The 24,450-nt window shown below is 36.5% G+C and overlaps 2 protein-coding genes across 8 annotated transcripts; both read left to right on the top strand.

The window, feature by feature from the left end:
* Positions 1 to 10,105: 10,105 nt before the first annotated feature.
* Positions 10,106 to 15,617, top strand: LOC145077236 (putative LRR receptor-like serine/threonine-protein kinase At1g06840). 2 transcript variants are annotated; one of them, XM_079022987.1, is made up of 21 exons: positions 10,106 to 10,497; positions 10,612 to 10,788; positions 10,895 to 11,045; positions 11,117 to 11,188; positions 11,291 to 11,362; positions 11,429 to 11,572; positions 11,639 to 11,710; positions 11,780 to 11,851; positions 11,976 to 12,047; positions 12,126 to 12,194; positions 12,298 to 12,366; positions 12,457 to 12,528; positions 12,735 to 12,821; positions 12,913 to 12,981; positions 13,084 to 13,595; positions 13,666 to 13,827; positions 13,922 to 14,205; positions 14,279 to 14,330; positions 14,414 to 14,664; positions 14,757 to 14,891; positions 14,972 to 15,617. In XM_079022987.1, the coding sequence occupies exons 2-21, from the start codon at positions 10,695 to 10,697 to the stop codon at positions 15,326 to 15,328; spliced, it is 2,868 nt and encodes a 955-aa protein (XP_078879113.1). In that variant the 5' UTR covers positions 10,106 to 10,497; positions 10,612 to 10,694; the 3' UTR covers positions 15,329 to 15,617. The 2 variants fall into 2 exon arrangements, with proteins under 2 accessions (XP_078879113.1, XP_078879112.1); XM_079022986.1 differs by having other exon boundaries at positions 14,408 to 14,664.
* Positions 15,618 to 17,143: 1,526 nt separating this feature from the next.
* LOC145072203 (putative LRR receptor-like serine/threonine-protein kinase At1g06840) lies at positions 17,144 to 22,544 on the top strand. 6 transcript variants are annotated; one of them, XM_079018589.1, is made up of 21 exons: positions 17,150 to 17,661; positions 17,761 to 17,908; positions 18,045 to 18,195; positions 18,294 to 18,365; positions 18,462 to 18,533; positions 18,620 to 18,763; positions 18,850 to 18,921; positions 19,000 to 19,071; positions 19,171 to 19,242; positions 19,331 to 19,399; positions 19,482 to 19,550; positions 19,649 to 19,720; positions 19,799 to 19,885; positions 19,974 to 20,042; positions 20,129 to 20,631; positions 20,697 to 20,858; positions 20,934 to 21,217; positions 21,279 to 21,330; positions 21,415 to 21,665; positions 21,756 to 21,890; positions 21,974 to 22,544. In XM_079018589.1, exons 1-21 carry the CDS (start codon positions 17,611 to 17,613, stop codon positions 22,310 to 22,312), a joined length of 2,946 nt encoding a protein of 981 aa, XP_078874715.1. In that variant the 5' UTR covers positions 17,150 to 17,610; the 3' UTR covers positions 22,313 to 22,544. The 6 variants fall into 6 exon arrangements, with proteins under 6 accessions (XP_078874711.1, XP_078874713.1, XP_078874712.1 ...); XM_079018588.1 differs by having other exon boundaries at positions 17,151 to 17,661; positions 21,409 to 21,665; XM_079018585.1 differs by having other exon boundaries at positions 17,144 to 17,661; positions 19,000 to 19,046; positions 19,140 to 19,242; positions 20,697 to 21,217.
* The last annotated feature ends 1,906 nt before the right edge of the window (positions 22,545 to 24,450 follow it).

Here is a 24,450-nt window from a genome sequence, read left to right as displayed (position 1 = left end):
AGTGTGTGTTCTTGGTGTTTTTGGAAATAAGTTTGAAGATCTTGAATTAAATCTTGGATGATACTTGAGAGGGTTTTTGAGTTTACTCTTTTAGGGTGATTGGGGAGTAAACATAAAATGACTAGTTTGGGGAGTAAACTCATGCTTAATGCATGAGTTCACGGTTTTAGGAAGATGTTTTGGCCCAAACTTAAAAGTTTGGCCGTGAACTTCTAAGACACGAGGTGTTTGCGGTTTTGAAATTTCAAGACCCGAGACGGCACTTCCTTTCACCCGTTCGTTTAAAGAATAATATTAAAATAATCAAACGAACTCTTAAATTTGCTAAAAATAAGTAATAAAGTAATTGACTTATAAATTGAAGTGATTGACTTTTAGGGTTTGACCGAATGAAAATTCCGGTTTGTCACAATACTCGATCCCTTTAGTCCTATCCTTGTTCACACAAGGAATTACTCTTAATTTTCCAAAGATGAAAATTCTCATCCATCATACAATACAGCTTGTGTGATTCCAAGTTTCGGTCCAATTGAAACTTGGGTGATGAGAACCTTTCCTCATTTGGTAAATTCAGACACTACCACAAATGAAAGAATCAAATCCACTTTCCAATATTGCTATTACTGGAAACATATAAGCAACAATTTTTCACAAATGCCATTGTACAATTTTTCACAAATGCCATTGTAAGGATATTTTTAAAATAAATAAAATTAAAACCTTTTTTTATTTTAAAAACTTTGCGGAAAAACTTATCCTTAAAATCGATATGAAAACCTTGTTGTTATCTATTCCTAAGTAATATATCATAACTCTTAAGCAACAACTCAAAATTCTGATCACCGAACCATGCGATCGAAACCGATCTTCGCAATCAGAATCATCATATACTTCCTTTAAGCTTCCTATCTTTTCTTTGATTCTTAAAAACATCAACATGTGACCCATTCACATTATGTAATAGGAATCTCCAAATAGGAACTTAATAGAGTTAGACACTGGACGTTAATTGAAGTAGAGTCAAACTTCTTGACTTGATCAACCTTATGATCTTTCAGGTAAATATGGTAGCTTTGCAATCAGTGTCCCTCCCTTTGGCAATAAAACATATGGACCCTTTGGTAATGGCACATGAGACTATCTCAGACTTAGCCTTTCTCTTTACCATTTGGTCAACCCAGTTGACTATGGCCGATCCCTTTCCATTGGGAAGAGAAATCCTTTTCTAGATATCCAATGCTACCATTGTCAATGTCCATTTAAGGTTTGGGAAGTTGATGTTCTAATAAAATTTGCTTTACTAGTGTTCCAAATCATTGATGATTCCGCAGCACCAAGCAAATAGATAAGATTATTAAGGGTCATGTCATAGTCTGTCTCATAGTAGTCCCAAAGGGACTCACTATGTTACCAAGAAAGTGATTGAACATCCAACTTTCACAAGACTTTGACACCCAACTCTCTCAACTTGTCAATATGTAACTTCATCACCAAGATGTGATCACACATAGATCTTGCTTGCCAATAGGGCTTGAGTGACCTTAAACTTGTGGGTTAGGGAGAATAATTGGAGGAGGTGGAGGAAATGAAGCATGATGTTGAGGGACACCATCTTCAAGAGATTTGGGTAGGTCATAGTTGTCTAAAACAGACATCTACAATGGGAGAAAATCAGTTAGTTGATTCAAGTCCTTAACATAACACCCAATATGAAATATTAAGGCTAGGACCCAACACAATATTTTATAACTTGGAAGAGGGATGCCGTAATCCAAGCTATAAAATATTTGAAGGTAGGCGAATGACGATTCACCAATTTCCACCACAAAACAAAATAAAATTAGGTTTTAATTGGATTTGAAACTCCTAGATCTTTTGAGATTCATTGAACTTTTCAATGGCATGTTTCAATCTCGAGTGTGGCCTCTCAAATTTTGTGACTGGGATGCCGAGGATCACAAAACAAGGTGTGAATAACCATGCAATTTCACTTGGTACCCTTAATATTATCACCTAATCAATGTGCCGGTTAACCACACGCGCTCCACCGATTTATGATAAACATTAAGTCACCCTTTGTGATCCTTACTAGTACAAGTTAGTGTGTCGGTTAACCACACACGCTCCACCAACGACTTGGTAAGGTACAAAGTGTGAATTTCATGGGTTAGCACTATGTTCACATTTTTCCTAAAGTAACTAAGATTGGGAATTAAAAAATATTTAGTTACTTTATAATAATCATTATACTTTTAATGAGAATTTAAAGTCATTGTTCTACCCGTTCGGCTAACGACCCTCCACCGATCAAGAAAGCGGTGGGTGAGAGTGGACACCCATTAAGCTGTCATTTTATAGGCAACAATCTTATACCCCCTTATAGACCGGCTTCGTGAATGAGGCCTACTAACGGTAAAACGACTTGTTCTTATATATATATATATATATATATATATATATATATATATATATAATTATTAACCATTAATCTTATAATAGTATAAGGTTGAATTTTAACTTTTAAAACTTCTAGGGTATGGAAATAAAGTTTGTGTGAGACTTTACAAATTCCAAAACTTGAGGGCAAGTTTTGAACAATTCAAAAACTTTTGGATGTTCATAACTTATGAGTTTTAATTAAGTGTTTAAAACTTTTAATGAAGAGACTCTTGGACATCCATAACTTGAGGACAAGTTATGGAGTCCATAAAACTATTTATTATGAAAAAGACTCTTCAACTTATGTAACCTATGCTTTTAATTGACTTTTTAAAAGAAAAAGACTTTTGGTAATCCATAACTTGAGGACAAATTATGGACTCCATTAAAACACATTAAGATCAAAAATTAACTAACAAACAATTTGCAAATAATTCCTATGATCTAACAGAACTCATAAGAACATGAACATTCATATCAACAATTTCAAAAATCATATGAACACATATAAAACTTGGAATTTTGATATTATCCTTGAAATTGGTTTACCACAATCATTACCACATCAAAAATAGGTTTTACAAGTCAAAAACAGTTTATGGTAGTGATTCCAGACCAATTCCAGCCAAAACAGTCGAATATATGCTGTCAGGGGGTCCAACCCGTCGAGTGCATGAACAAAATCGACAATTTGGATGCATTTTGCCTTGGACTCGGCAAGTCTGATGTGCAAACAGCATACAAACTTCGATTTTCAGCAATTTGCATCAAGTATTTAAGAAAACAAGTTCAGGCTCTGATACCACTGTTGTGTTTTGAGCATTCTAACACTCCTAAGGTGTACATGCAACCCTAATAACCTTGGATCTATGTTTTCTCTAAATACATGCAAATAATGATTTCCAAGGTTACTTCCTAACTAGCATAGCATAAGGATCTTGAATCATAAAACTACTAGTAGAAAGACATACCTTTTGATTGTGATTGATTGCTTGGAGTTTGAGAGCCAAGAACCAATAGTGTGAATGCCTCAAGTGGAGTCACAAATCACCACAAACTTTGGAAACTTGAAAGAATAGTATATTGCTTCTTGAAATCGGCCATCCTTAGTTCTCACACAACTAGTTGTCATTTCAAGCATCACAAGCATCTTTATATAGTGTGGAGGATTAGGGTAAACCCTAATAACCCATGTCTTTTTCCTTTCCAAGGATCCATGGGTTAAAATCTCCATGGATCATCCATGGACCCCCATACAAGCTTAGCCCATTCCTAATGAGTGTAAGCCCACATTATATAAAAATAGCCCATGTTTAATTAGTCATCTTTTTTTTATCACTAAATTAATTCATAATTAATTTAAGATCAATACTAATTAAACAATATGATTTCATATTAATATATTATAACTTATAATACATTAAGAAATCATAAACATACTATTCTCATAAGATTATCCATAATAATTGTTCGGGTGAAGTGAACCCAAATGGACCATGTCAGGTCGGGTCAAGTATATACCAAATAAGTTATGGACTTAGACACCTTATCCAACATGGAGTTCATAAAGTTTTCAACTTTGTGGATCTCCAGGGCAAAATAGTCCCAAGGTGGGCTAGATCTAGCTTTTGGTCAAGCAAGGATTCCATGCAAGGGTTTTTAGAGTATATTTCCCCTTTTTGGCCATTTTGACCTAAAGACATGCATTGGAGATGTATGTACATAAAGTCTCCATCTTTGGAACGTTTTGAGGACTAGAAACTCTTCTGGAAAGGAGAGATTCCAAATCCCTAGAGTCTTGGACCACTTGGAAAAGTTTTTGAGCTTTCCAACCCTTGATAAGGACCTTGGAGCATTTGGAGTGGTTCTAGAAGGTAAATTTGGAAACTTTATCCTTCTAGACACCTTAGGGTTTCAGATCTAAGCCCTGGAGTCCCTGCATTCGATGGATTATCATAATAAGCAAACAGGGAGGGGGACTCGACGAGTCGGATTAGGTTTCCCTGACTACTGGATATCAAGTGGACTCTTCGAGTTGATGAAAACACCTCAGCGAGTTGGCTAGGGTTTGTTCGGGCTTTCTGGATTATGTGGGAACTCGACGAGTTACTGGATGCACTCGACGAGTTGAGGTCAACATGGACTGTTGAACTTGACTTTGACCAGGGTTGACTTTGAGGGTAATTATGGAATTATGACAACTTAATGACACAATGATTATAGGCGGTTGAGTTGGAGCAGCACGTGGGACATATCTGATTCTAGTTTGTCAGTTCAGCATTCGAGAGGTGAGTCTTCTCACCATACCAATGGGTCTACGGCACCAAGGCCGACCCATTTTATGATATGTGGTACACTAGCTGTAGTAGAGATATGTGGTATGATAGTTAGCTTTATGCTAAGTGGTATGCTATTGTTTATGTATGTTATTGCATGGAAGACCCCGGGGGGAACCCATGGCAGTCAGAAATAAGACCATGTGGGGGAGCCCGTGACATTTCTAGGTGAAGACCATGTGGGGGAGCCCATGGCATGATGGTATAAGACCCTAGGGGAGCCCACGACATCCTTATATGTTTATGTATGTGTTAGGTAGTATGATAGATACCTCTGTGATATATGATATGCTAGTTGATTATGTAAGTTATTGTATGGAAGACCCCGGGGGGAGCCTGTGGCAATTGGATATAAGACCATGTGGGGGAGCCCATGGCATTCCTAGGTAAAGACCATGGGGGAGCCCATCACATGAAGGTATAAGACCCTGGGGGGAGCCCACGACATCCTTATATGTTGTATGCATGGCTTATGTGACATGTGTAGCTTTTATAGCTAATATGATATGTGTTATGTTGATTGTGTGTGGGGTATGCTCTGGGGGACTCACTAAGCATTAGCTTACAGTTTGTGGATTTGTTTCAGGTAATTTTGAGCCCAAGGGCAAGGGCAAGGCTTGATGGCGCGGCGTGTACTCTCTCAGGCATTTTATGGGACACTCTGATATTTTGAAATAAAATTGTAATTGATATGGGTTTTGAAAACAATTGTACTTGGATTTCATGGTTGTTGGAAATGTGTTTTGGTTAATTAAAAATGAAAATTTTCTTTTGAAAAATGGGGTCGTTACAATAATGAGAATTAGTAAGGTGTCTATGTTCTTGTTTCGTAGTTCTTTGGAAGACTAGCCATTTCGAATTGGCTTTATCTTGGAGATTGACCATCTTGAATCAGTTTATATCAAAATTTATACGATCAATGGGATGACCAATTTGTTTTTTAGAACTAATCATCGTTGTTAGTAAATGTAATAATTAGGCTAGAGGGGGTGATAACACTCCTAACACCTTGCCATGTCACTTTTTTATCTGTCACATCGTCTTTTTGTCTTAGCACATAAATCTTAGCTTTTCATAGGGGGTGGTGACACTCCTAAATCTATTTTCTTTTCTTTCAAACTTACGTAAATTATATTTGTATAAGTATATGCTAACACAACAAAGATCCCTAGAATTTAAACATAAAATCACTCTAATCATGTTCATGAATTTTTTGGCCTTCTTGAAACAAAGTGCAATGGTTCATTGAGGCAAGGCATGTAGATGCAATTAGTCTCATAATAGCTTGAATCCCTCTCATGATTTCTTTATCGCTCTTATTCCTATAAATTATAGAGATCATAAACCATTAAATTAACATGAAAAAAATGTATCAATGTATAACATCCCAATTTTTTAGACCAAAAATTTTCGTTTTTGAATATAATACTTATAAAGCCATTTACTGAAAAACAATATCATCATCATTTCCAGTCATCAAAACATATTCATATGTCTCAAAAATCATAACAAAAACTAGTAATAATGTCAGAGTACAAATCCCATGGATCTCAAAATGCAGAAATAATGTGTGTACGATGCGCTGCTACTGTGCCGACTCCTTCCCATTCGATGAAGAGGTACCTGAAACCAAAACTGAAAACCGTAAGCACAAAGCTTAGTAAGTTCCCCCATCATACCACATACCATACAATAAACATGTTATCAGACATATCTGGGTGCCCGACCTACCGTGCTAGGCATACCGGGGTGCCTAACCTACCCCTGTCAGACATACCGAGGTGTCCGACCTACCCCTCCGGTTTATCTCAACCGGTTACGGGGACTATTTCACCCCTACTACTACCACATGATATCAAACATAATCATACTGCCTAGCATGGTTGGGCACTATACTACTTCTTCAGCCCTATCAACCGATAACCGGGGACTATTCCCCTTACTACTACTATCGCTTAACATCATACTATACTAGCATGCAAAACATATCAAACAACGACAAACATAGATAATTATCACAAAGACAGTTATCTAACAATAACTCCTACCAGTGGGCAAGCATTGTGGCCCTATACCCACTTCTACCGGAAGGTAACTCACCTCGATATCGTGTAGTGTCTGCACACTCCTCGGTACGGAAATCCACTCATCTCAACTCCTCAATCCCTACACAACAACCTTTTTCGATTACTAATTCATACTCACAACCCTCCCTTACAAGGGTCAACACAATTCCAGGTCAAAGTCAAAGTCAAACCATAGTCAAAGTCAACTTTGGTCAAAGTCAGCATCCAGTTGACTCGACTCGCTGAGTCGGTCCACTAACTCGTCGAGTCCTTACCCTTACAAAACGCTGCAACCCCGACTCTAGTCGTCGAGTCTAGCAAGAACTCGACGGGTTCTCCTTCAACCATAACATCGGGACCATCTTCGACCGACTCGCCGAGTTCATCCTTGAACTTGTCGAGTTCATCTTCATCTGCATGAATGTGTCCAGTCTATGACTCGCCGAGTTCTCCTTGAACTTGTCGAGTCCATCTCCATGGGGTTGGGACATTGCATTGAACTCGCCGAGTTTGTTTATCCACTAGCTGATTTCCATGATTTACAGGCCCCTAATGAGCCTAGACAACTAAGTGCTCTTCTATCTTAGTGTCTGGTCCATCAACAGAAAGGGTTTGATGGGAAATATGACCCGACTCGCCGAGTCCCAAGAACGACTTGCCGAGTCCCTCTTTGTCCAAAACTATACAGTCGATTTTAGCGGGTCTTAATGCATCCAAATCATAGATCTGACCTCATAGGGTCCCTTTTATATGTAAAGCTTCAACCTTCATGTCCATGCATGGGGGTTTTGACTCAAAAGGCTATGAAATGGGGTTTATGTGGTGCATGGGCTTCCCATGGCCATAAAGTTGGCACATTTATGCCATGGGAACCGTCAATGGTTCCAGATATGGAGTGTAACTCCATGATATACACCCAATCCGAATATGGCCTTAGAAATGCCCAAAAATAATAAGATCTAAGCCCTAGAGAAGATCCATCAAATGAGAAGTCAAGGTTGAAGCTTTTTACTTTGAATGAGGTGGAAATGAAGCAAAACTTCTGGATCTACTAGCCTTCTCTTGATCCTCCAAACTTCCTTTTCTTCTTCAAACTTCAAACACACAAAAATGGCACCACAAAGCTCAAGAACACTCAATAAATTGTTATGGTTTCGAGTTAGGGTCTTCTAGAAGTGAGAGGGACGATAGAGGCTGGTTTGGGACGAGTTAAGTTGTTTAAATAAGGTGCAAACCCTAAATATTAGGGTTTCATCCAGACAGCTTCTACTCGTCGAGTCGGTCCCTCGACTCGTCGAGTAGATCACTAAAATCCTTGCATAATGTCGAGTCTACTTGACGAGTTGGGCCTCCAACTCGCTGAGTCCCTGTGTAAAATACAAAATTACTTGAATTTAAATACGTACCAGGAACCGGATGCTACACAATGGATTAAAATTTCAGGAATATCTTACCATTGAGTGCAACAACACCCTCAATTGAATGCATATAGTTGAATCACACCTGCAATCATATAGTGGCACATAACACAAATTAATAAAAACATAAAGATACATGTGAAGATAATCAAATGAAGCATTTCTCACTTCATAAAACACATGTAAGAGGTGCCAAGGACTTAATCATACATGCTTGTTTTTAACTCATGAAGTTGTTGGGCAAGGCATCCTTGTAATGATCATCAATGGTAACAAGTTTATGTGCAATCATATTTGTTGAATTAAGCCAAATTCCTAAATAATATCAATGAAAACAGCTTCGACAACCACTGACAACCACTGAAAGAAAAAAATCATGATGAATTAAGGTCTTTATGCTACATATAGAATAAATTGTATTTGAAGAATTTCATCGAACACTCGTCGTTCGTCTAAACACCATGGAAATACAAAGGTAAATTGCAGTAATCAAACACATAAATCACAAAAATAAAGTATAGGAGTTGATAATACATTGAAGTATGAAGAAAAAAAAGAAACAATATCGATTTAGGGATGGAAGTTACCACGATAAAGGTCTGAACATCTTTATTCCTCTCTCTCTCTCTCTCTCTCTCTCTGGCTAAGCCAAAGGCAGGCCCGGTTATAGGCAGGGGCAAATGGGGCATGTCCAGGGCCCCTATTTATGAGGGGGCCAAAAAGAATTTACTATAGTTTATACTATATTCAGCAATCAAAAACTAGGCCCAAATGCAAAGTGAAGTGCTGAACATATGTCCATCTTCATAATTCATATATGTCCATTTTTATGGGGGGCCCACATTAACATGAAAGAGTAAAGTGAAGAACATCCCTAAGAACATCTTTAAGTGCTTAAAGGCTTTTTTTTACCAAACTGTAACATTTGTTATATATATATATATATATATATATATATATATATATATATATATATATATATATATATATAAGGCCTTTTTTTTTGCTCGTCCTGGGCAATTGAATTCTTAGGACCGACCCTGGCCAAGGGTGCCACAAGGGACGGTGTTTAGCGCCTTGGGACCTTCCTATCGAGGCCGACTCTTGAAGCCTTATAGTTTCACCCAATGTTTTAAAAACCGGTTTAAACCGACCGGTTGAACAGGTTGGACCAGGAATCGGGGAATGAAGCGGTTCAACTATCACCGATTTTTTGTCTATTTCTGAACCGGATCGAATCGGCTGGTTTTTACAAAAATCTGGTTGAACCGGTTCAATTAAATCGGTTGAACCGGTTAAATTGAATAAAAGCACATGAAATTGAAACATTTTGCATAATAAACTTTGTTAATTTTTTCACATTTATTAAAATTTTTCTGAATAAAAGCAGATGATAAATGCTATGAAGTTTTTTGATGTGTTTATATTCATCTAGGACTTTATTTTCTTTTTAATACACGTGGATTGATGTCAAACTTATGGTTATGAGTTATTTTAATGTATTTAGATTAATGTACAACTTGTTTTTATATCAAATTCTTGATTTGTGTATGTATGTATGTGTAGAAAAATACAAAAAAAATGAAAATAATAGAAAGCAATTTACTCAGCGGTTAAACCGGTTGAATCGGAAACCGATCACGGTTCAACTAAAAAAACTGTTTTTAAAAGATTGGTTTCACGAATTTCTAATGTGCTAAAAGAAGCTGAGACGCAATACGTGTCATCTGCTAATAGGTCGAGTGTAGAACTGTGCGAATTGCACCGAAACATAGCAGCCTTTTTTTCAAAGTACTGGTCCCACGATACAACTAAGAAGTCAGTCCATCGGAACACAAAAGTCAATGTTGGCGAATGCCATCTTGATTTCTGAGAGGAGAAGCAGAACATTTCACCCAAAAATCGTAGTACTCTTACGCGTTCTTATTAAAAAATCGCAGTTACTTTCAATGGCTGAATACGTCATCAACTTCATCTGCATCAGCTTACAAACGTTTACCAGTTCAAGCTTTCTCCTTTTTTTTACCTCTTCTTTTCTCAAAATCAACACCCACCCAAGTTTACCAAAGAACATTCAACAAGGTTCGCCTAATAACACAGACCTGTCAACCACCCTCATAATTTGTCAACGGATATCTGAAGGCGTACCCATGTGAACACAGTGTAAGGAAATTATATCCTGATTTGGCATATAACTTTTTGCACGCAAACCGTTCGATTAAATGCCTCTTCGAAGTGGTAACGTTGCTGGTTTTGAGAATCTAATTTTTGAGCTCGTGTTTGGAGTTATTGTATGTGGAAGGAATCTAATTGAGATTTGGAATTTTAACCTGTTGTCTTGTTTCGGCTCAGGTGGATGGTTTGGATATTTGGATAAGTACAAGTGTTAACTTTTAAGCAATATTTGGGGATTGTGTCCACTCAACATTCTCGGGATGTCCGACTCAAGGTTTTTACTGTTCGGAGTGTTCTGGGCCATGAGTTTGTTGCTTGTTGTTACAGATTGTCAATCTACTCATCCTGCTGAAGGTAATTCTTAATTAATTGTGAGATTATTGATTATGAATTATGATGATAAACTTTGGTATAGAAGGTGCTGGATTTACTCATGATAATCTTGTAAATTAATGTGCAGTGACAGCACTGCAGCTTATTAGGGATAGCTTTAGCGATCCAGACAATCGTTTGAGCAACTGGAATCGTGGAGATCCATGTTCATCAAATTGGACTGGGGTTTTGTGCTTCAACAGAACCCTAGACGACAGCTATCTTCATGTCAGAGAACTGTAAGATAGCACACCCTTGATAATTTAACTTTTAATTCGCTTAAAAATAATTCTGTGTACAATTTTTGCAGGCAACTACTGAATCTCGACCTCGGAGGAACTTTATCTCCAGCCCTTGGGCGCTTGTCATATATGGAAATATTGTGAGCCAAATTCCTAATATCATCATCATCATCATCATCTGCATTACTTTCTTTCATATAGTATTTTGATTTTCTTATGCATATTTACTCTTCATTTTAAAGGGATGTCATGTGGAACAACATAGTTGGGAGTATACCAAAAGAGATAGGCCAACTTACAAATTTGGAACTCTTGTAAGTTGATTTCTTCTTAGATTTAAATGTGAATACAAGTGAAAATTATTGTTAATTTACATGCAGGCTCTTGAATGGAAATCAACTAACAGGATCCTTGCCAGAAGAGATTGGTTATCTCCCTAATCTGGATCGAATACAAATTGATCAAAATCACATATCTGGTTCAATACCTGTGTCATTTGCAAACTTGAACAAGACAAAGCACTTGTAAGTACTCATCTTTTCCTTGATATTATATTTTTAGTTTCTTATTTCTATCTGATTTTTATGCAGCCATATGAACAACAACTCACTTAGTGGACAAATTCCTCCTGAGCTATCAAGATTACCATCACTTGTTCACATGTAAGTTTATGCTTTGAGTTTCTTAACTTCAAGTGCATTGGCATTTGCTGACATGGACGTATGTTGCAGGCTTCTTGATAATAACAACTTATCAGGCTTCCTTCCTCCACAGCTCAGTGAACTGCCAAACCTGCTTATACTGTATGCTTTCTTTCTTTACTAGATTCATGTTTTTTATTTTTTTGCACATGTTTGTATGCTTATGCCTTATGTTTTGTTCTATAAAACTATATATAATCAGTCCTTTCTTTCCTTCTGTTGGCAGTCAACTTGACAACAACCACTTTGAAGGAAACATACCCCCCTCTTATGGCAACATGCTTAAGTTGTTGAAGTTGTAAGTCTAATTTCATTTTCCAAATCTTCACTTAGATAGGAGTTTTTGCAAGTTTGTGATAATTTTTGGGTGTGGCAGGAGTTTAAGGAATTGCACCTTGCAGGGACCAATCCCTGATCTTAGCAGGATATCCAATCTTGCTTATATGTAAGTATGGAATACTTGTTGGATGTTTTGAAATTGATGATATCTGGCAAAAAAATTTTTTTTTTAAGTTGTTATGTTGATGAGAGGTGTAAATTTATTTCAGAGACCTGAGCAATAACAATCTTAATGGGTCCATACCACCCATGACTCTTTCGGATGATATCACAACAATGTAAGAACACTTGATCTTTTACAGGGTGTTGTTCTGGTCTGGATTCTTATTCAACAAACAATTTCATTTCATATGAAAAAAACTATGCAGAGATCTGTCAAGGAATCAGCTTACTGGAACAATTCCTCCCAGCTTTTCAGGCCTTCCTAACCTACAAAGATTGTAAGCATTCTTTTAACCTTTCTTTTTGCTTCTTCTAAATGCAATTTTTATTTCTCAAATGGTGTACATTTTAGAAGGTTATTACTAATTACTATTTGGGTGTCCTTCATGATTACAACTTTAAGGACACCAATATTTATGGCTGTTATTTACAATTATGATGTATGAAGCATGAACACACTTATCTTAAACAATTTCCACTGCAGGTATCTTTTCAACAATTCATTGAATGGCTCAGTTCCATCCAACATTTGGCAAAACAGGACTTTCAATTCCACTGAATCACTTACCTTGTAAGACCTGTTTCAATAAAACATTCAAATAGTAAAAAAAAAAAAAAAGGTATAATCTTTCTCAGAATTCACATCTTCTCTGATACTGCAGGGATATGCAAAACAATAGGCTTTCAGGCATCTCAGGCAGCCTGACCCTCCCTCCAAATGTCACCCTTAGGTTCGCTAATTACATATTCATGTCATGTTTGGGTATTTATTGATCATAAAGTTATTATGGTACATGAAAAAACTTTGGTTTCATGTCTATAAATATTTTCAGCCTTCAAGGGAATCCTGCATGCACAAATGCGAGCATCAGTGTGGAATTCTGTAACTCTCGTCCAGTTGCATTAGTCAGTCATCTACAGAGCGTTCCTTCGAACTCAACCGACAATTGTCCCCCTCAATCATGCCCATCTGACTATGAATATGCTCCAGGCTCTCCTACTCGTTGCTTCTGTGCTGCACCATTGCTTATTGGTTACCGATTAAAGAGTCCCGGATTCTCAGATTTTCGACCATATTTCTACTCATTTGAGGTGTATTTAACCTCGGGTCTTGAAATAAACCATTTTCAACTTGACCTTACTTATGAATGGCGAAAGGGTCCTCGATTACAGATGTATTTGAAGATTTTTCCTGTGTATACACCTACACCTAATTCTAATATCTTCAATAGGAGCGAAATCCTCAGGATCCGAAGCTTGTTCACGCAATGGAAAATTCCAGATAGCGAAATTTTTGGACCTTACGAGCTTCTCGATTTCACATTAGTCGGCCCTTACAAAGATCGTTCGTCCCCTATAACCCTAATTTTACTTATCCTCTAATTTTCTTGTTACTAATAGTTTAATAATTGCAGTTATTCCCCCTCCCCCCTCGTCTTCTGGTATAAGCAAGGGTGCTGTTGTGGGAATAGTGGTAGGGGCAATTGTCGGTGCGGTTTTAGCCTCTGTGTTCATAGCACTTTATATCCTAAAATTGCAACGGAGAAAGTACCACGCAGTTTCAAGAAAACGTCATGGTGAGTAAATTTCTCTAGTATTACTATTGAAGTCAAAATTCATCATCTGATTCTGATGCTCCTGGATCCGAATTCCAAATGATATTCTACGCAGTTTCCAGGGCGTCACTTAAAATCGAAGGAGTGAAAAGCTTCAGTTACAGTGAAATGAAACATGCTACAAACTATTTTGATGTCGGCAGTGAAGTTGGGCAGGGTGGGTATGGAAAAGTGTATAAAGGCGTCTTCACTGATGGGACAGTTGTCGCCATTAAACGAGCCCAGGAGGGATCACTACAAGGGGAAAAGGAGTTTCTCACAGAAATAGAGCTGTTGTCTAGGTTACATCATAGAAATCTGGTTTCTTTGCTTGGATTCTGTGATGAAGAAGGCGAGCAGGTAAATTACCTTTTTGTCCTTTAGTCATCTTAACATTAAAGATACATATATACCATTGATTTGTGCATTGCAGATGTTGGTTTACGAGTTCATGCCTAATGGCACTCTCAGAGATCACTTATCAGGTATTTTTAAACACAATGAGTCTTTACTGAATATTGAAAGAGATAAAAAGGGAACTGATGTAACTTGCATTGACTAGTTACAGGTAAGTATAAAGAATCGTTGAGTTTTGGGATGAGATTGAGAATTGCATTGGGGTCTGCAAAGGGCATTCTTTACCTACATTCTGAAGCTGATCCTCCAATATTCCATAGAGATATTAAGGCCACAAACATCTTGCTCGACTCAAAACTTGTTGCAAAAGTTGCTGATTTTGGACTTTCAAGACTAGCTCCGGTTGCTGACCTGGAAGGTGTTGTCCCTGGTCATGTATCAACAGTTGTCAAGGGAACTCCGGTAAGACAGTTTGACTTTTAAGCTCAAAATTCAAATCAAGTAAAGAATGGGTATTTGAAACTTAATCAAATGGTTTTATTTTTGAATGGCAGGGGTATCTTGATCCTGAATATTTCCTGACTCATAAACTAACAGATAAAAGCGACGTTTATAGTTTGGGTGTTGTTTTTCTTGAACTGTTAACGGGAATGCACCCAATCACACATGGGAAGAACATCGTTCGAGAGGTAATAAAATTAATTTGATTCTTACCACATCAACATGAAGTTTAATTTTTGCGTTATCTTTGTTTTGATATATTTATTAGGTTAATATTGCGTATCGATCGGGGATGATATTCTCAGTGATTGATGAAAAAATGGGATCTTATCCGTCTGAATGTGTGGAAAAGTTTGTGACATTGGCCCTGAAATGTTGTAAGGAGGACACGGATGAACGACCATCGATGGCGGAAGTTGTTCGGGAACTGGAAAATATTCGACAAATGATGCCGGAATCGGACTCAAGAATCATGAATTCCATTGATATCGAAGCGGGGAAGAATGCGAACGCACCTTCTTCTCAGTCTTCATCTTCTACAACAAAGAACCACCCTTATGTTTCTTCAGATATCTCGGGGAGTGACCTTGTTAGCGGTGTTGTCCCCACCATTGCACCTAGATGAACAAACAAAACCATGTATTCTTTTATGTTGTGTCCACAATATTGTATGTAGATTGTAGACACAATAAATAGTGTTTTAAGGAAGATATATCTGCATATACTACTACATGAAGGAGATATCTCTTCTTTAGGAACTATTTATCGTGTATACTACTTGAAAGTTGTAATATTGTTTTCTTTTGTCTAGTTTATATGTATATACCATGTTGGGATTTGGTTTTGTAAAGTACGGTTTTAGAGAGTTACAGGAGTGACTTCATAAATTAACTACAAACTTTTTGGTTTTCTTACATCATTGATTGTTAATTTTATATATTACATTCAGTCATTAGACAATATTTCATCGTGTTTTTATGGTCACCATACAAAAATATACATAGCAGAGGTCGAGGCAAGATATCAATTTTGGCCAAACAATAAATAATATAAAAAATTTCCGGTTTCTCACGTTATGTTTTTGGTTTTAACTATGTGAGAGAGAAAGGGTGGTACCAAGGCTAGCCGAGTGGCATTGGCGGTAGCTAAGTCACCTTGGCAAACAACGTTCCGCCAACTCGGCATGCCGAGCTCGACACCCCATCTCAATAGCTTGCAACATTTCTCCTTTCTTGCCACACACTCTCTCATCTCCTCTAGCCTCTCCCCCACTTTGCACCCTAACTCCATCATCATTGGTGGTGAAGAAGCTTTTGGCTGAGGTGGAGTCCCCTACTCCGCACCCCACTCCTAATAGCCTAAGACCCAAAGGAGTGATGCCAAGAGGTGTCAAACTCCACCTCATCCATCTTCTCAAAGGGTTTGTTAAATCATTGGCATGTCCTAATGATAATAAAAGGAAAAAAAATTAAGAAAGCTCAGCAATGAAGGATGTGGAAAGAGTATGTGACTACGATGAAAACGAAATTATTCTAACGATATAGTCACTAGCGAAGAATACATGGCAAGAAGAGTGGCGATATATAATGTTGAAGTCCATCACAATCTTCGTAGCGACTTGGTGAAACATATTTGGATTGTTGATCATATTGATATGTACATGGAACCCTAAGATGATTTGGACAACCAATTTTCAGACACGACTTCATGTAATTCTTATTAGTTACGTATTTTTAGGTTTTTAAGTTTTGAAGTTATTAATTTATTGTTATTTATCCCTTATTTCAATTAATAGAAATTCTAGTTTTTATCTAAACTTAATTATTTAAATAATTTAATTAGAGAAAAGTATGTGTAAAAATTGGGACATCATTCACTTTAAATGAAAGGGAGGTAATTCATTTGTGTAAAAATTGGGACATCATTCACAAAAGTGATGTGGTAGAAAAAAGTGTGACAAAGTTGCTATTACTTCCTCCAGTTTGAAAGGGAGGTAATTCATTTATTTTTAGTTTATAGCCAACTACTAACGTACATATTTATAACCATTATTATTATCTTATTTTCCATCTTTTAAAATCAAAGAATCGTATTATGTTATGATTATATTTGGTTATTAAGGTGGAGGATATCTACAGCGGGACAGGAGGCCGACGATACTGCTGGGGGACGATTGCAAGCAGCAATGGTACCATCAGAAGAAGCTGATTGCAGGTTGTGGAAGGAACGGATACCGACCCATACCGTTCCAGATTTTCCGAAAACAAAATTTAATCAAAAGTTGATAAATCAGAATACCGAACAGAATTAACATCATCGGTACCGGGAATGATACAGGTTTTCGATAGTACCAAATCCCAAATTTAATGAATTTGAAGTACCGAATATCTTCTCATATTTTTAAATACGGTACAGATAGGGGATCATGTATGTAAAAGTCTAAAGGACAATCTGCTAAATTATGGGGCATTCTTGAAATCCTCCGCAGACACGTGTCAACGCTGTAGGCAGTAAAATAGTCAAATGTTGCGAACACCATCTTGATTTTTGATAGGAGAAACAGAGCTTTCAACCCAACATCTGATCGAAGTATTCTTGCATTTTCTTAGTTAAAAATGCACAGTAAAATTGAGAAAGAAAGGCTACAGCCGTCACCATGCTCATCTGCATCAGCTATTCCGCTTACAATCGTCACTGGTTCAAAGTTTTTCCTTCTTATCTTCTTTTCTTCCCATCATCAAACATCTACAAGGCCACAAACGGTTACTTAAGAACATTTAATGAGGTCTGCGCAATCACACAGAACCCTCAACGGCTCAACCACCCTCTTAATTGTGAATGACTAATTATACTCGTACCCATGTGAACAATGGGTGATGGAATTTTTTTTATTTGGCACAAAACCGTATGCACACAACCCATTTGATCAAATGTCTATTTGAAGCGGTAACTTTACTGGTTTGAAGATTGTGATTATCGAGTCCTTGTTTGGAGTTATTGCTTGTGGAAATAGTCTTAATGAACTTTGGAATCTAAATGTTGTCTTGTTGAACTCAGGTGGATGGTTTGGATATCTGTACAAGTAATTGGTGTCCTTTTAACACACTGGTGATATCCAAAGTATGGGTTTCATGGTTCAGATTTGTCTGGACCATGAGTTTGTTGCTTGTTTTTGCAGATAGTGAGTCTACTCATCCTGATGAAGGTAAACTGCTTTGTTTTCATGTATTTGGAGGAGTTTTTGTTCATTACAAAGGCCTCTATTTTATCAAATTAATATTTTGGAAAGAAGAGGGATTGATTACTCAATACACATGATAAACTTGTGATTTAATTTGCAGTGACAACACTGAGGACTATTAGGCAAAGCTTTATCGATCCAAACAGTAGGCTTAGGAACTGGAGGCGTGGAGATCCATGTGTATCAAATTGGACCGGAGTCTTGTGCTTCAACAAAACCCTAGACGATGGTTATCTTCATCTTCGAGAACTGTAAGATAATAATTCTCCAATTTATATGATTGTAACTATAAGTTTTAAAGCCACTATATATAACCAGAACCAACTAAGTCCTTGTATGATTTTTGTAGGCAACTACTGAATCTCAATCTTTCTGGAACTTTATCTCCAGAAATAAGGCGATTATCTTATATGCAAATATTGTGAGTCAAGTTCCTAATTTCACCTACATTACTTTGTTTCCTTTTTCTTGATAATATTTTGTTATGCATATAACATATTTGCTCTTGATCTTAAAGGGATGTCATGTGGAACAACATAGGTGGGAGTATACCAAAAGAGATAGGCCAACTTACATCCTTGAAATTCTTGTAACTTCATTTCTTTTTTCCTGTTTAATTAATTAATTAGATATCAAACCATTTATGGTAATTTGTAAATATGATAATGCATGCAGGCTCTTAAATGGAAACAATCTAACAGGCTCCTTGCCAGAAGAGATTGGGAATCTCCCCAATTTGAACCGCATACAAATCGACCAGAACCACATATCTGGACCAATACCAGTCTCATTTTCAAAACTCAACAACACAAAGCACTTGTAGTTTTATTATTATTTGTTCCTATATTTTTATTTTCTGATTTCTATATGATGACTATTAGTAATTATCATATGTGGGTTTGTAGTCATATGAACAATAACTCTCTTAGTGGTCAAATTCCTCCTGAGCTATCTAGATTGCCAAATATTGTTCACTTGTAAGTTCATTCTTTGAATTTACTTAAGTTTTGACTTTTGAGTGCAATGGCATTTGCTGACATGGACGTATGCTGCAGGCTTCTTGACAATAACAACTTATCAGGCTATCTTCCTCCAGAGCTCAGTAAACCACCATACTTGATTATACTGTATGCTTTATTTCTTTACTATAATATTGCTTTTAAAAAGAATATTGTTGTTTTGGTCGAATCATAAGATCAAGGAGTTCATTGTACTTTCTTTGGTAGTCAATTTGACAACAACCACTTTGAAGGAAGTATACCTTCCTCTTATGGCAACATGCTTCAACTGGCCAAGTTGTAAGTGTAGTTTAAGTTTTAATAAACTTTAGTAATGATGAATTTCAACACATAACACTCTAACCCAAGATTACTTTTGGTGTTGCAGGAGTTTTAGGAATTGCAACTTGCAAGGACCAATCCCTGATCTTAGCAGGATACCACATCTTACTTATATGTAAGTATGAAATAAATCTTGAATGTTTCGGAGTGAAGTCTTTTTTTAAGTTGTTAGTTTGATGAGAATTTATATATTTCAGAGACCTGAGTGATAACAATCTTAATGGATCCATACCACCCGTGAATCTTTCTCATGATATCACAACAATGTAAGTTTTACAGAGTCTATTCATGATCTACTTTGTGTCTTTGTGTCTTTGTGTTTGGACTTTGGATTCTTATAATTTCATGTGATAAAACTGTGCAGCGATCTGTCAAGGAATCAGCTTACTGGAACAATTCCTCCCATCTTTTCAGGCCTTCCTAATCTACAAAGATTGTGAGGATTCTTTTAACCTTTCTTTTAGAAAATATAATGGATCGATGTACACATTTATTTGAAACTATTTTCCTGCAGGTCTCTTTCCAACAACTCATTAAATGGCACAGTTCCATCCACTATTTGGCAAAATAAGACTTTCAATTCAACCAAAAAACTTACAGTGTATGACCTCAAACATGAACATCCCTCTCCCTTTTTATCTGCTCTAATTCTTTCTCTGAACTCACATGTCTTCTCTGGTATCTTCCAGGGATGTGAAAAATAACTGGCTTTCAGGCGTTTCAGGCAGCCTTGACCTCCCTCCTAATGTCACCCTTAGGTTCCTTAATTTTCTTGCTAATTGTATGTATATTCAGTATTCACACAACAAGACTTTCAGGCTTTTATGTTTCTAAATTTCTGCAGTCTTCAAGGGAACCCAGCATGCTCGAATGCCAGCTTGGCACAATTCTGTGAATCTTCAACCACATTAGTCAGTCATCTGCAGAGCATTCCATCAAACTCAACTGACAAATGTCCACCAGAATCATGCCCAAACAACTTTGAATATGCTCCAGGCTCTCCTACTCCTTGTTTCTGTGCTGCACCACTGCTTGTTGGGTTTCGGTTGAAGAGTCCTGGATTCTCCTATTTTGAGACATATTTCTACCCATTCGAGGTCTACCTAACCTCTGGTCTTGAAATCAATCATTTTCAACTTGATCTCACCTATGAATGGCAAAAAGGTCCTCGACTTGGAATGTATCTAAAGCTTTTTCCGGTGTATACAGTACCTGGTTCTAATGTCTTCAATAGGAGCGAAGTACTCCGGATTCGAAGCTTGTTCACACAATGGGAGATTCCATATAACAAATTCTATGGACCTTACGAGCTTCTCAATTTCACACTATCGGATCCATATAAAAACTGTTCGTCTTCTATAACCCTAATCATTAGATATCGTCAAGTTTATTAATACTCGTCTTAATTGCAGACTTTCCTACCACTTCACCCTCTTCTGGTATAAGCAAAGATGCAGTTGCAGGCATCGTGGTAGGGGCGATTGTAGGTGCGGTTTTGGTCTCTGCGTTCGTGTCAGCTTATATCTTACGATCGCATCGGAAGAGGTACGATGCAGTGTCAGGAAGACGCCGTGGTGAGCAAACTTGTGGATTCACTAATCATGTTTCGGTGTACATACCTGATACTCGATCCAAACATCTTTGTGCAGTTTCTAGGGCATCCCTTAAAATCGAAGGAGTGAAAAGCTTCACGTTTGAAGAAATGAAACACGCTACAAACAACTTCGATGTTGGCAGTGAAGTCGGGCATGGTGGGTATGGAAAGGTGTATAAAGGCGTGCTCACTGATGGGACAGCTGTCGCCATTAAACGAGCCCAGGAAGGATCACTACAGGGTGAACATGAGTTTCTAACGGAAATTGAGTTATTGTCTAGGTTACATCATAGAAATCTGGTTTCTTTGCTTGGATTCTGCGATGAAGAAGGGGATCAGGTAAATTACATTTTTGTCCTTTAGTCATCATTACAAATTACATATAACTTGTGTATTGCAGATGCTGGTTTATGAGTTCATGTCTAATGGCACTCTCAGAGATCACTTATCAGGTATAATAAACTTCCTTATAGATCTTACTCTTGTATAATCTGATAACGAAAATACTAGTATGTGTTTTGGTTGACTAGTTACAGGAAAATATAAAGAATCATTGAGTTTTGCTATGAGATTAAGAATCGCATTGCATTCAGCAAAGGGCATTCTCTACCTTCATACCGAAGCTAACCCTCCAATATTTCATCGCGATATTAAGGCCACAAACATCTTACTCGACTCAAAACTCGTAGCAAAAGTTGCTGATTTTGGTCTTTCAAGACTCGCTCCTGTAGTTGACATTTCCGGAATTGCCCCCGGTCATGTATCGACAGTTGTTAAGGGAACTCCTGTAAGCATCAACTTATATGTTGACTTCCTCTCACGTTCATAAATCATAGAGGGTTTGGTTTGACAATGGGAACCCGGTTTTGTTTTACAGGGCTACCTTGACCCCGAGTATTTCCTGACACATAACCTAACTGATAAAAGTGACGTTTATAGCCTTGGTGTTGTTTTTCTCGAACTCTTGACAGGGATGCACCCAATCACACATGGCAAGAACATTGTCCGAGAGGTATTGCGAGTAAAATTTTGTATTAGATCGAGACATTGAGCATATATAATCTTTGTTTTGATTTGTTTATGTATGTATATCAGGTTAATATTGCGTATCAATCTGGCAAGATATACTCGGTTGTTGATGCAAATATGGGATCTTATCCGTCTAAATGTGTTGAAAAGTTTGCAACTTTGGCCCTCAATTGTTGTTGGGAAGACACGGATGGGAGACCATCGATGGCTGAAGTTGTTCGGGAAATTGAAAACATATGGCAAATGATGTTAGATCTTGACCCGAGGACCATTGACTCGGTTGATATCACTGAACCTGTGTCTTCTCAGTGTTCATCGTTAACAAAGAACATGTTCCTGGTTTCCTCAGATATCTCAGGGAATGACCTTTCTAGTGGTGTTATCCCCACCATATCACCTAGATGAGAATCCCTTGTTGTTGTTGTTATCTGATTTTACTAGTGTATGTTAGTGTAGTTGAGTTTGAATTGTGGCTTTTGTTTTCGGGTAACAAGTAAAAAGGGCAAATAGTGTGTAAGGAAGATGCATAGACTAGTCTTTTCTAAGAAATGTTTATTTTGTAGAATATTTGGAGTACTGTTCTGTTTTTTACTTTCTAATCTATGTATAAAGTATAGGCCATGCGGTTTTGCTTGAATTGTGAGATGTAAGTTAGAGTGGTTTTGCTTGGCATTCAATAGTTTTGACATGTATTATGAAAAAAAAATCATTGGAAACACTAATTAAACATGTACTTTTGGTGGGATTTTACATTGAAAATTCACGTCCTAAAACATTATTTAGTTGAGTCATATGTTATTCTAGTCTAATTTGTTATTGTATTATCTTCTTTACATTGTTTTTTCTTACGATTTAAGTTTTGAGTTAAAACAAAGCTAAGCCAGGGAAATAAATCAACCTCCTTGTGAGTTCAAACATTTGTATTAACAAGCCTTCTTATCTCCACGTCTCTTTCTTGTCTCTTGATAAAATGAAATCATATTGATGTAAAAACTTCATGACCATTTCTTTAAGAGAAAAATAATGTCATGACATCTATTTTTATCCACGGATTTTACGAATATTGATCTTACCGATTACACCAAGGGTATGTTTCGCAAGAACTCGTTTTTTTTTTTTTTCCGAGGTTTTTAAAGTTGTTATTTAAACCGAAAAGTAGTTAAAAAAAACTATTTAGACTAGCGTTTTAACAAACTTATCGAATTTTTGAAAATTCTTCGAAATATATCATGTATTAATTATAAAAAACTTCAATCTTCTACATGTTTTTATGTTATTTTACTTATTCTAACTAGTTTATCAGCTATTTTACTAAAAAAAAATTCAACTAGCATCTACTTTGCCAAACATAACGTAAGAATAAACCCCAAGCCCCTCCACCCCTCCACGTCGTTTTTGATCCCATACCAACAAGCCTTGAAAAAACTCAAGAACCACTTTCCCTAAAAACTCAAGAACATGGTGTTAGGCATTTCATAGGTTCGACTCAAAAAAGAAATTTCTTTCAAATGATAGTATTTTTTTTTCAACGGCTAACACACACCCACTAAATCCTACTCGTTACTACTCTTTTGTCCACGACATGACTTGAACCCTCAACCCTTAAAGGATGAATACATTTTCAAACACTTTGATACCGATAAGCCAAAAACCATTTGGTTCAAATATCACTATTTATTAACAAGTACGTCTACGTTCTTAAATTGTTTGTAGTGAACTTTTGTAACTAACAATACATCTTTATACAAATAATTCATACATTCTTTAGGTTTGTTATTATAACATAAATGAAAATTCTTTTAAGTTTGTAATTATAACATTTTTTTTATAACATGAACATTAAATAATAAATTTAAACAGGAATGCAACAAAATATTCATTAGGCTTCATTAAAAGATTAAAGAATAAATTAAACACAACATGCTTTCAATACTTTTCATAAACACAAAGATGAAATAATTGTTTCAAACTTGATGTATAAAATGGTTTTTTTTTCTACAACCTAATATACCTATTTAAAAATTATAATTATTAGCTAATCATTCTCACTAATAAATTGTGTTACATTATTTTCTGAAAAAATAATATTCATTATCTCTTCTTCTTTTTCTTCTTCTTCTTCTTCTTCTTCTTCTTCTTCTTCTCTCTCTCTCTCTCTCTCTCTATGTGTGTGTCTATATATATATATACTCTCAAGTATTTTATTTTATTTTTATTATAGTAAATATAATAATTACATTTATACTATTAATTGAGTTAATGTAAATGATCCATCTTTTATATATTTCTCTAAGTGAGGCCATTTCAAATTTGAGATATATAATTTGTAGTTTGTTCAAAGTTGAACCAATTGTTTGCAAAAAATATTTTTCTCCGCATAAATTATAGGAATAATGACTTAAAAGGACAATATATTTTATGATTTATACACATTTGGTCACTGATTTTTTTTTTGTCGTCCACATTTACCTCTTTTGTAACGCCCGAAATCTTGAGGAATAGTTGTTGGGAATAAATTCTTTTTTTTAGGGTTGGACACGACG

The sequence above is a fragment of the Lactuca serriola genome, chromosome 9, assembly GCF_051521515.1.
Source record: "Lactuca serriola cultivar US96UC23 chromosome 9, Lser_US96UC23_V15, whole genome shotgun sequence".
Taxonomy (NCBI): domain Eukaryota; kingdom Viridiplantae; phylum Streptophyta; class Magnoliopsida; order Asterales; family Asteraceae; genus Lactuca; species Lactuca serriola.
Note: the sequence above shows the minus strand (reverse complement) of the source record. Positions and strands in the feature narration are given on the sequence as shown.

What these genes read in the sequence shown, in the direction of transcription:
- LOC145072203 (XM_079018585.1), top strand. Translation starts at nt 17,611, where the DNA reads ATGCACACAACCCATTTGATCAAATGTCTATTTGAAGCGGTAACTTTA. An exon ending in TTGCCAAATATTGTTCACTT is followed by an intron (nt 18,922 to 18,999) that starts GTAAGTTCATTC and finishes CGTATGCTGCAG; the next exon opens with GCTTCTTGACAATAACAACT. An exon ending in ATACCACATCTTACTTATAT is followed by an intron (nt 19,400 to 19,481) that starts GTAAGTATGAAA and finishes TATATATTTCAG; the next exon opens with AGACCTGAGTGATAACAATC.
- LOC145077236 (XM_079022986.1), top strand. Translation starts at nt 10,695, where the DNA reads ATGTCCGACTCAAGGTTTTTACTGTTCGGAGTGTTCTGGGCCATGAGT. An exon ending in TATCTTCATGTCAGAGAACT is followed by an intron (nt 11,046 to 11,116) that starts GTAAGATAGCAC and finishes CAATTTTTGCAG; the next exon opens with GCAACTACTGAATCTCGACC. An exon ending in AGTTTCAAGAAAACGTCATG is followed by an intron (nt 13,828 to 13,921) that starts GTGAGTAAATTT and finishes TATTCTACGCAG; the next exon opens with TTTCCAGGGCGTCACTTAAA.